The sequence below is a fragment of the Frieseomelitta varia genome, unplaced genomic scaffold, assembly GCF_011392965.1.
Source record: "Frieseomelitta varia isolate USP_RPSP 00005682 unplaced genomic scaffold, Fvar_1.2 scaffold_203, whole genome shotgun sequence".
Classification (NCBI taxonomy): domain Eukaryota; kingdom Metazoa; phylum Arthropoda; class Insecta; order Hymenoptera; family Apidae; genus Frieseomelitta; species Frieseomelitta varia.
This window is the reverse complement of record NW_025109784.1, coordinates 658,500-670,830: the sequence shown is the minus strand read 5'-3', so window position 1 is coordinate 670,830 and position 12,331 is coordinate 658,500. Positions and strand designations below refer to the sequence as shown.

General features: G+C 35.7%; 1 protein-coding gene across 3 annotated transcripts in view; it reads right to left on the bottom strand.

Moving 5' to 3' along the window:
- Window positions 1-12,331, bottom strand: part of LOC122526901 (tropomodulin) — a 79,601-nt gene that overhangs the window by 47,074 nt on the left and 20,196 nt on the right. Inside the window, exon 1 of one of the 3 annotated variants that reach the window (XM_043650548.1) lies at window positions 726-1,490. The exons of the other annotated variants lie outside the window; for them this stretch is intronic. Within the exon in view, the coding sequence (XP_043506483.1) occupies window positions 726-848 (123 nt within the window). The 5' untranslated portion in view covers window positions 849-1,490. Of the gene's footprint in view, window positions 1-725; window positions 1,491-12,331 lie in introns of those variants that run through there. 3 annotated transcript variants of the gene reach the window in all.

The following is a 12,331-nucleotide window of genomic DNA, read 5'->3' as shown; positions in this document are numbered from 1 at the left end:
GTCAAGTTAAAAATTACAAAATCGTTTCAAGATAGAAGTGAATGGGCTCTTTTTCGCGTTCACTTTGTACTTTAATTTAATCGTCTCAAACATCACTTCGGAATTTATATCATCGTATATAAATTGCAGAGGTCAATAATTGACATGAAAGTACACTGCACGAAACTTGGAATTTCTTTTTTCTTTTTTTTTTTTTTCATCTATGTTAAAATCAATTTTCGACTCCAACGATATTTAGAACGAGCGTACGCCAGTCTCCAAAACAATCCTTTCCAAAAACCATCTTCTGGGAGACCCAGTTTCAGCTGTTGCGAAACTGCAGAAAAGTCCGTTCGTAGTTTCATGCCTGCATAACAACCTCTATCCGTCTAGTTCACCAGAAGCACGCATAACGACGGTAAACAGCTGGCTTACCAGCTTCCAAACTTACTCCGCGTCTTAAATAAATTCACAGCTAACCACACTCTAATAATTCAAAAATTCTCATCCTCGCCATCCGATGGAAAATAGAACGAGCAAGTTTGATGGAAATCTCCAACAATATCCAGCCTCTTAGGTTTCAAAATAACAAGGTTTAGTGTTAGTTTTGCAGAATGTTTGCAATTGAAACGATGTGTTAGATCACATGTGAAACCGTATTACAACAAAATCGTCGAAAACAGACTCTTAATCGATGAATTTCTCGTTAAAAACTTAATTCTTATCGTTCTCCCTTTCTTCCTTACCTCACGCCTGCTCTTGGTGGTGGTGGTGGTGGTGGTAGTTTTACGAGTGGTACTCTTCCGGGACATTGAGCTGATGGTCTCATGGGGTGAGTCCCAGTCCTGGAAGACCTGCGTAGTCGCCATGACGATCGCTCGCGGTCCTCTCTCAACGTTTCACAACTTGAACTTCACTGATTGTGAGATCGGCGAAAAAGAAAAGTCGCAACCCCCTTTCACTGAATCACGATACGCACTCGGATGTTGTGTGTTGCTCCTCGATCGACAATCTCTCGGGGGCTGACTGTCTCTCTTCTTGGTCAGTGTGATCGAGGAACACTCCTGAAATACCTGAGACTTCTCCAGCTCTTGTTCCAAGTAATCTCTCTCTCTCTCTCTCTCTCTCTCTCTCTCTCTCTCTCCTCTATTTACTTCTAAATAATACACTTTCCAACGAGTATGCTCTCGGCTAACAGAATTTATCTAATTTCTTTTCTTTGTTTGACAGAATTCTAATCTTGCGACGCAAGGTACTCTCCTCCGCGGCAGTTTCTTCTTATTAACCGAAGAAGAGAACAACGAGGAAATATCAGAAAGGCAAAGCAGAAATTGAAACGAGAGGGTTTCCTCGATCAGCAGGATCGACGATCGATCGGTACTCGAGGCACGGATCGATACCTAGGTGGACGCCCCATCGGACGGAGCCCGGTTGCTGCGAAGGCGCGACCAAGTGGCTTCTTTTGTGCGGATGATGACTGCGCGATTCGAGGTGGATCACGCGCGACTGAGCTTCCGAAGCACGCCTCCGCTTTGCCGCTGTGAGAGAATCAACCGCGCCGCGCCCCATCCTCAGTCTAATTCCAGAAATACGGAGAAACACATATAATTAGGACGACGATGGCCACCACGACGCGACGCGACGCGACGCGACGCGACGGCACACGGCGGGCAACTACGCGGCTAACCCTCAGACGTTGCATACGTTCCCGATGGAACCGTGGAATGTGCAATGTCAAGGGATTATCGAGTGGAAACTTATAGTCGAGATTATCGAGATTTTCCGATCGGATGAGAAGCGTCGTGGGAATGTTTTGAAATTCAACTGTTTTGATTTGTTACGGGGTATTTAATATATAATATTATACTCAATTATATTACACTATATTTAATATATATATATATATATATTATTCAAGATTTAATATACAATATTATACTATATGATAATTAATATAATTTACAATATTATGGTATATATACAAGTTCAATATTATATTTGACATAATATAAGTTTAATGTGTTCAATATTATATAATATATTTCATTAAATATTTTAATACAATATAATAAATAATTTAATATGTTTAATACGTTCAATATTATAATTTATATATATTTATATATATTCTATCTAAATATGTAGACTCCTAAGTAAAAGTCTCAGGACATTTTTGATTTTTTACAAGTGAAATTTCATTCATAAATTCCTGTGAAGAAAATTTTTATCCTTCCCAAAGAACTAGACTAATTTTTTATTCTCCATAATTTTTATCCTTCTTAAAGAACTAGACTAAATTTTTATCCTTCATAAAGAACTCTCAAAGATTTGAAAATTAATTGTCTGTTTATAGTAAGGACTTCATTAATTGGCCAAAAATTTTTTTACACTGTGTGAAAATCCAAAGTAAAATTAAATAATATTAAGTGTGAAGTATTGTTGGATTACAGATAAACCATTACACGCTAAATTACTGAATAATTACTAACATTTAGTACATTCAATATTATAAACCTAACCTAACCTAATATAATTTACACATGTGTATTCAATATGTATCTAAATATGTAGAATGCTGATTAAAAGTTTCGGGACATTTTTTTATAAGTGGAAATAAATTCCTGTGAGGCAAATTTTTATTCTTTCTGAAAGAACTTTCAAAGATTTGACAGTGAAGATCTCGTTCAGTTGACAGAAAATTTTTGTACACTTTTTGAAAATCCAAAACAGTATTAAACAGCATCGAGTATGCTGTTGGATTACAGATAAACTATTACGATTTACTTTAAACTACTCAAATTCGTGACTCTAAAAACTGTGACTCACATTTTATGTTGAATGATATTAATTAAAAATTCATTACACAGTGTTTATTGTAGATAATGAAATTTTTACATATACGTATAACTTTCGTTGCATAAAAAATTATTTAATTACTTAGTTTCGAATCAAATATTGCTCTTATTTTAAAAACTTTTAAGTAATAATAAACTATTATTCCCTTGAAATAATTGTACGTACGTACCAAATAAATATGAATCAAACAAGTGACTCTCAAAAAAAAATGATCGTGAGTTGTTCTAAATTTCCCATTACTTTTAAAAACCACTCAGTTACCTAACTGAAACATCGAGAATGTAATTGTCGATTTAACTTCGATAACGAAATTATTATCACGTTCTGTTCGACCTTCTCTCCATCCATCCCTAAAAAGATTTGTTCACATATCCAGTTGCAAAATTACTGGGACAAACGCACCGGCAGCATGAAAATTGCACGGAAACGCGCAGTGCCGCGGAAAACACAGGAGAGGGAGGCGCATCACCCGCGCGCGTCTATGTCGCGCTGTTTCAAACGTGACCAATTACTGCGTTTTTCTTTTACTTACAATCGACACCCCGGGGCTGCGCAAATCAATTTCCACCCCTCGCATAGAATCCATATACAGGGGAGTCCACTGTTTCGCCATGAATTTCGATCGGAATTTATCAGTGAAAACGGCCTCGATGCTTCTCATCGAGCGCGACACGCTCGAGTTTTCAACGCAGGCCGAGCTTAAGAGAGACAAAGGGCGTTGATTGCGAGCTCTGCCGGCGAACAAAAACCATCCCCTGGCTGGCCGGTGAAAGAAAGAAAGAAAGAAAAAACGAAAAAAACGAAACAAACCGGGAGGGACAAGGAGAGACGCGCAGTGTCGGAACACACGCGCAAGAATAATGGAAAACGCGCGCGGATCTCTGTTTCGGCCACGCTTTCGCACGACTCTCCCGCGGACGGTGTCGAATAAATCAAATATCGACGTTACGCGTTCGCAAATCGGATTCCTGTGTGCGCAACTGGCTCGTTGACAGAGCGGGCGACAGCGTGAATGAACTCGTAAGACATTCACGTCGTTGTGAACGATTGGCAACGCACCGTCACCGAATTTATGGCGATTATACAGCGTCCGCTCTGTGAAACCGTAGTCTTTTATCGGTGAGATATCGGCGTCGAAATACACCGTTCGAGAGCGGAATTTTCGCTGACCTGTAAATTATTTCGAACGAAGCGAGGAAGTAGCTTTTTTGTTTTCTTTTTCTTTTTTGATTGGTTATTTATATGGGGCATGGGTGTATCGCTCTGTAACGTTTCTTTGTACTTTGAAAAAAAATTGGTTCGCTTTGAAAATCTCGAGAGTTTTGACAGTGGAGGACGATCATTCGTTAAGTTGGATTTTCTTTATAATTTAAAGAGGATCGGCTCGTTTTAAGAATTTACAAGCCCTCGAACGACGATGGTGATACCGTTTCTTAAAATCTCTACGTTCAATGATTATTGAAGATAAAATTCTCGGTTGAACTTTGTGCGAGTAATTCGTGGAAATTACTGGTGTTTTTATCGAAACGTCTTATCAGCTGTAACTTTCCATTTGAATTTTTCCAGTCATCTTCTGTAGAAGATCTTTTATAGTATTGCAAGTTTATGAGTATGGGAGCTTGCCTTTCTTTTTCAACATATCGTTTTACAATTTATTGCTCTTTGCTCCGAACCGTTGTTTACCAGAGCAATAAATTTTCATAACTCGACGTAATAGTAGATCAAGGAAGCAAATATAAAAATAAAGAAACAAGTATCATGTGAACGTCTTAAACAAATAGAAACAACATTCTCCTATACACAATGAAATATTGCGTTTTGTCATACGAAGATATTATTATCTAACCTCACATGTATTTTTGATCGTTCGAAAAGCTTATTGTAAGAAAAACTCCACTGGATCTATAGTTACGCAGAAAAGAATAAAAGAGAAGATTAATATAATACACGATAATATTTTACGTTTTAATAGCCAATTAATTGCTAGTTATTTTACGTTTGACAGCTAATTTTACGGTTTAATAACTGTAACTAAAATTTATTATTGCTACTAAATGTTAATAACGTTGAAATTGAAACCGTGTTCCGTGAATAGCGATGAAATAATGAATTATTAACATGTCATTTTGTCCATGTAATACTTACACATTCATGAAACAATTTTGTTCTAATTGAATCTTTTAGTAGTTTACTGTTATATCTTTCTTAATTTTTGTTATGCCAATCTGTTTTATTTCGTCAAATGTTAATTTCGTTAAATGTTAAGTCTCGTTCTTCTTATAAATCTGCTCAAAAATGAGAAATAACAGAAAGGGATGTGATATTTCTCATTCTCGCTTTGTTCATCGTTTAACAGAATTTACGACTAATATTTATTAGCAAATAATCTCTCTTCCTTCATAGAAATTCAGTTTGGCACAATCTTAGAAAATAATTGATCTCTTACTACGAGTTTGAAAGAACTAATTTAACTTCATAACAAATCGATCTTATTCCAACTCTGTCGTCGTCGGAACAGACGTAAACTGGTAACAAATTAATCTCACCTCTGTTTGAGAAATTGTTCAAGTCGAAACATTTTCAAAATATCGCGAGAATATAGAGATTTTAAAAATATAGGAAATTGTTCACATAGGAAACGTAGAAATTTTAAAAAATAGAACTCTGAACACAGAACTAAATATAGAAATTTTTGAAATCTTTAGAGAAAGTAAATTTCAAGACATCGACTTATGAAATTTCCTTCCTGTTTGTTGGATACAATTCTATTTCCTTCATAATACCAACAACGTATGTGCGCGTGTGTCAATTTTCTTTATATCTTTTCCGTCTAGACTTCGCCGCGAAGAAAATTCTGTTTCATCCATTTTCTGACTCGATACCTCTGACCTCTCTCACTTCGCTGAATCCTCTCTCCGGTTCCTTTCTTCTTTTCAAGCTTTCTCTTCGCGTTAGTCAAGTTATCCTTTCTCCCAGTTTAATGACTGAATTTACCACGTAAATAACGAGCCACCTTTGTCCATTCGCTACTTTGTGATCTTTTAAATTTCATTATAGCATACCTGTGTCTCTTGCACTTTATAATTTTATCTCCGCCTTCTCTCGAAGAGCAATGTACACTCGGATTAAACTCTTCTCGAGCCGAATGTCGTCGTTCTCAACGTCGATATAATTTCTTTCGAAGTTTCGATGAGAAGAACAAGATCAGGTAGTTGGAAATAAATTCTCGAGAGTTATTTTCAACTTTATAAACGTTACGTGCGAATAAATCTCGCAACATGCTATTTTTTCTTCTTTTTTTCTTTTTTTTTTTAAGATTTCTAATTTAAAAAAAATCGACACTGATGCGTGTAATTTAGTAAACCTGTGAGAGTTTAATTTACAAAAATCTGTGAAATGAGATAATTGCATAATTTTGCAAACACTATGGAAGAGATAAAATATCGACTGTACAAAAGATAAAATAACAGCAGGTGAAATATAAAAAATAATGTTGACTTCCAAGATCATTTTCGTTTTCCATAATTGTAGATTCAGAATGTACGTTATAGTATTTAGTAGATGAAACAATTTCATTGATCTAATAATCGTGGGTAAGCACGATTTACTGTAGTGTGCCTGATTGATTCACACTATTTGCATTACAAATTAATGTGATCCAGTCCATGAAATGGGTTGAAAGAACACGAAGTTTAGTCAAGCTCATTCGAAAAGTGACTGAAGCAGTCTCTTGAAGAATGAGAGAATTTCTGTAGAGTTATTTGACGAGGAGTGAGTCCAGAGGTATTCTTTGCCCTCTTTTTATAGCAAAGTCGAAAGCTACAGAAAAAAATCAGATTAGATTTTGTTACGATTTGTTTACCGCAATTTATGATGCTACCTAGACATTATTGCTACAGACGATTTATAGATAACACCAGGATATCGATTTCATCATAATTTATCACATTAATAAACAAAGCAGACAAATATAGATAGGCTTCCACATAGATTCCATTTTCAAGAAATTACACCCATAAAAATATGAATTTCCATAGTCTACTCACAACAAACTCACACAAACTCGTAGCATTTAATTTATGCAAGAACGATTCTACGAAACGATGTTTCTCACTTGTGTGATATATTTTGGAACGCGTCTATAGGACACACGTCTGCCATGGCCTCACGATGTTTCAGAAACAATGATCTCGAAGAAAATCAGAGAGGGAATTACAAGACGTGGCCAGCAAATCCCCTTCGTAAATCATGGAAAACAGTTTTGGTAAGCGCTACGGAATATATACATAATGCTACCTGCCTCTATATTTAATATTTAACAATTCGAAACGAGGACAGACAGCTGAATGAACAGACGAGAGAGGTGATACTCTTTGGGAACGGTGGAGCGTTTTCACCAGCGCATTAGTTAAAGTTTTTGTTGACCAAGCCGCTATTTATAATGGATTCACGATCGCGTACTCGATTGTGCAGACTGAGATATTCTCCTGTTTCGTTTATTTCCGCTGATTCTGAATACACCTCAAAATACGAGGCGCCTCCACGTTTCCGTGCGATGCGAAATTTATTTCGTCAGGTGTGCCCGAGAGTGAACTGCAAGAGATTGCAGTCGCTTCGTTGAAAACTGTATGACGGCGATATATTTTTATTTCGGTGTAAATTCTTTACTGACCAATTGCAATCGGATATTTTATATTAGAACTGTAACATAGCAACTGTCCAATTTTATTCTAATTAAAATCTTTCTTTCTTCAATGAATATTTGGTGGATACGTTGCTTCAAAGCGTTTCGTACGTAACTTAAATTTTCCAACATTCATTCTTGAACTTTTGCTACTTAAACTTTACGAATTCATAATGTAATGTAGAATGAATAATAATTAAAAACTATTCTACTTTGTGATGTAACATTTTATATTTGCACCAGCTTAATATAGAGTGTGAAACAATATTAAACGATATTTGTGTAAACTCCATACAAAGTATAAAACTAAGCAAATTCAATGTAACGTCTATTCTTTCGCAAGATTCGAAAAATTTTCTGCTAAAACTCCCTACGTTTTGATGTCTTCTATGAACATCAGAACAGAATTCAACTCCCTATAATTTTCACAGAAGAGAAGCAAACAATCAGTTTATTGAAACACACTGTGACTTTGCTTCGAAAATGTCAAGGTGTGCAGATCAAACATTCTACGAGAAACAAATTCCATGAGATGAAATTTTCTTTCAGGCTCGAAGCCGGTACAGAATGCAAAATGAATTATTTATAAACATAAGAACGGTTCGCCGAGATTCGTCCAGATGGCAACACCAGTTGAAAGCTTTCGCGGGAACTTGAAAGTTCGAGAGCTTTTCCGATGAAGCCGCCAGATGGAGACGAGCTTACATCGTGGCTACAAAGAGACTCAATTTTGAAACTTGACTTTTCAAATCAAGATCCACAACTATTGTGACTTTTTCTAATATTGCACTTGCAAATGAAGAAAAATTAGAACTTTCATTACTTCCTCTTTTCACTCTTTTGTACTTTTTTCTAATTTAAAATAGCAAATCTAGAAAGAAAGGAATTTTTAAATTTCAAATTTTAAAATAAATTTTTAAATGTGTATTTTATTAAAGCTGTTGGTATAACAACTGCAAATACTTTTTAAGTTTGAAATAAATATAGTACTTGCCCTGAGACTTTTAAACGACAGAGTATATTATATTTTGTGGCTAGCTATACTAGAGGATACAATATTTGAGTTTTTATCATTATACTGTTATTTCTATTCCCACTGTTACTGTTTTAACTGGAATTGAAACAGATCTATATGAAATTAAATAAACATTTTTAACGTAGATTAGATTTAGTTGAAACCTCAATGAAATCATAACGAAGCACAATCCTTCTGATTTAGTTAATCAGTTAAATCTAGTATCAACGAACCGAATTCTTCTTCTTTCTTGTTCTCTTATATCTTCTACGATATTTATTTAAACGAATTAAAATTACCAACGTGTTCGAGAGGAGACACATGGACGAACATTCTTCAACGTACGAACACGTAATCAAAGGATGATACCAGTGATAATACAGGACTTCGTTAAAGAAATCTCTGGCACACTAGCTGGTGGTAACCAAAATGATGATAATAATCATTCAGCTCTCGCGGAAAGGATATATCGTGAATATTTCAGCAAACGAGTATCGTCGTTGACTCGCGTAACCGCAATTAGTTAAACAAAGAAAATACATGCATGTTCTCGGCTGCAGTTTCGTCGACATCCATTCCGCGAGTAATTAATTCCACTCTCTAATTAGCTTCGCATTCTCCGGATTATTCCGGGTTCTCCGGTTCAAAACGGCCGTGGAAACTTCTCGGTTGTACAATTGTTGGTTTGAAACGTTTCTGCTGTACCTCGCGCCCGCAACCGATCTTATATACCCGTATTTTATCCGAGCCGGCCGAGTATCAAAAGCGGTCATTCTGCAGCAGTTATCTGCGTGGCCGGTTATCTTGCATTCAGTTAGAATTGTCGTGTTTGAAGTAATAGTAATTCTTTAAATAATAAAGTTACGGGTCGTTTGTTTCATTGCAAAATTACAGCGCACGACAACAGCAATTAAGACAGATATAATTAAAGCGAGATGAAAATATAATGCAACAGAGATCTTCGTTTATTGTATTAAAATGATATAAAAACAACAGAAATTAAGATAAATATGATTGAAGCGATATAAAAATAGTACGACAGAGATCCTCATTATTGCGTTCGTTTTAATTATTATGTTACAATCGATTTTTCTAACATTTAAATATTTGAGAGGTATTTTACAATTCGTATTCTCTCGAGGTTATTTTTATCTGTGCGTGGTTTTGTTTGATAAATACGACAGGAAACATCGCCTGTCTCCGCAGTAATGGAATAGAAAATTCACTCGTTTCGAGCGTACTCCTGCAAATATTGACTAAGCTTATCACTATTCGATATCGAATAAGATTCCCCATCGTTTCTTCCAAGGGAAGTACAAGGGAAAATTGAATTGATCCAGTTGAATATATACTGTTACAAATGCATGCAAATTACTTTGGAGGAATGAATATTCATAAATACGGATATTCCGCGAAATGTATTCCAGCACAATATAAACATTACTTTCTGAAATACACGTTATTTCATTCTCATTATAATATTAAATTATAAATTTATAAAATACCACCATCAGTGAAACTGTCTTTCTTTTTAACGAAATTCATTTAAATTATCGACGAGTCAATCAAACACGGTATAATCAAATTGAATTACTAATAATTTGAACAAGTTTGGCAATTGAAAAAAGATTGAAGGCATTCGATGAAACCTTTCACGGGTCTCTCCCTAACTTCGCCAAGTCAATGATGAATCGAAGAAACTTTCCATTCACGTAGCTGTCTCGAGTATTTCTAATCTTCGTTCCAAAATTTACGCCAATGTTGTTAAGCCTTAATTTCTTCACATTAAAATGGAAAAATAAGTTTTTCGAGGCAGAGACATTATCTGCTATCTGTGATTTCAATCCAGATCCCAAATTTTTATTAAAATATACATGGGAAGGAGTCATTATGTTTCAAAGAGTTCGATATTGCAAGAAATGGAATAATAATCATTTATAAAAATTATCAAACTTTTGAAAGATTGTAAATTATTCTTCACGTTTCTGATCGATAGACTCAGTAATTGCAACTTGTTATAATAATTTTATTCAGATCTCTCTTCATTTTCTACTTGATTTAAATTTAATTCTACTTGTTAACAAGAATTTGTTAAACAAATAAAATAACTGTAATATCAGAGGATAAAATTTGAATATAACGAATGGCAAAGATTGTTGAACGTCAGATTCATTTAAAAGTTTCGAAAAACAAAATCTGAGAGGCATCGTCAGAGCATGAAAATGTTCTAGTTGATGATGTAATGAATTCATACAGCGTGACACAGTTGATTTTTTTATACAAAAATTTGTAATCTATAAAGAAACAAATTATTCGAGATGAAAGCGTGAAAAGCATTTAAAATTTCAATTTACGAAAAGTAAATGAAACGAAGACTTCCATATCGTCTCCACGACGACTGAAATATCGAAACTGTCCGGCTGATTACACAGAAGTTCACATCGCAAGCTTTAGATCAAGAAATAAAAAAAAAAAAAGAAACTTTCAGATGAAACTCGTGCACATTTTGAGAAATAAACGTAACGAAGCCTTTCATCCACGTGACATTGAAAATTACTCGATTTAAAAAACGCGAAAGATCAGAGGGAAGCTTCGACATTTGTGTACACGACACAGGCTTGATCATGAAAGGAGGAGTAAATGAATAATACAATGAGAAAAGACCTAGACGGCTGAGACACGTGCGCGTCATTACATAACGCAACAACAAGCTTTTTATCGGGAACGCGTTATTTCTGTCACGAGGCTATTTTGCAAGAACACTTTCGATGGAATCGAGGAAAGCGAACAACTCGACTCGCGGCGCCGCCTTTGATTAAAAATACGGGCATTCAAGCGAAAGGTATCTTTATTTTTCGCATGTATCAGCACGCCCGCGGGAACCCACCTTATGGAGCACTGACACTCATGTTTACGGCACGTGCAATTTTCTTCTCGAGACGTGATTAAATATACTCCTAAAATTAAACATTGTGCATCGTCATATTTTTAAACATTTCGTCAATCTTCAAGTACATACAGACAGTTCGTGAGGACAGCTATTCATAGAGATATTCATTCAGTCGTTTCCTGTTTCACTGGTGTTTGTTAGAATTTGTTTGTTTCATAGCTTTCGGTTCACATTTACCGCTGTCAAAACTTTTTGTTACTGGCTTTAGAAATTACTAGCACTCTACTTTAGAAATGATCAAAATTATCGTTCGAAACATCTGCGCATTCCATGTGACAAAATCAATTTTTTTTTCCATCGTTGGTCTCTCGATCTCGTCGTCAGCTTCATCGATTTTAATATTCGTATTAAACTGCACTTATTACCCCGTACATTCAAATGGCAGAAAGAATCTGACTGATTAGAATCGATTTTTTCCACTTGAGAGATTGAAGTTGAAGTCCGTGAAAGGCAACGAGAAATCCAGTTAGGCACGAAACAATGGCGAATACTGGCACTGTCGAGTCTCATTAGCTGCTTCGCAAAGGGTCGAACGCACGCGTAAATTCAGCGAGCGTAAATCAAACGGCGGTACGTTCTCGTCGGGACAAGGGTAAGAAAATCATCAAAGAGAGACGTAAATCTTGTCCATGGGATCTAAGTGTTCACTGAGCACGCCCGCTCGTTTCACGAACAGACTCGGCTGACCACCTAAGCAAAGGAGACAAACCTTCTTTGTTTGAGAAAGGGGCAATGAAAACAACATTTGAGACTAACATTTGATAGTGGAGAAAAGTCGTGTAACATATGAAATAACTTGACACGAAAGCCTAGAAAAAGTGGCTATTGAGTCCTTAAATCTGTAAAT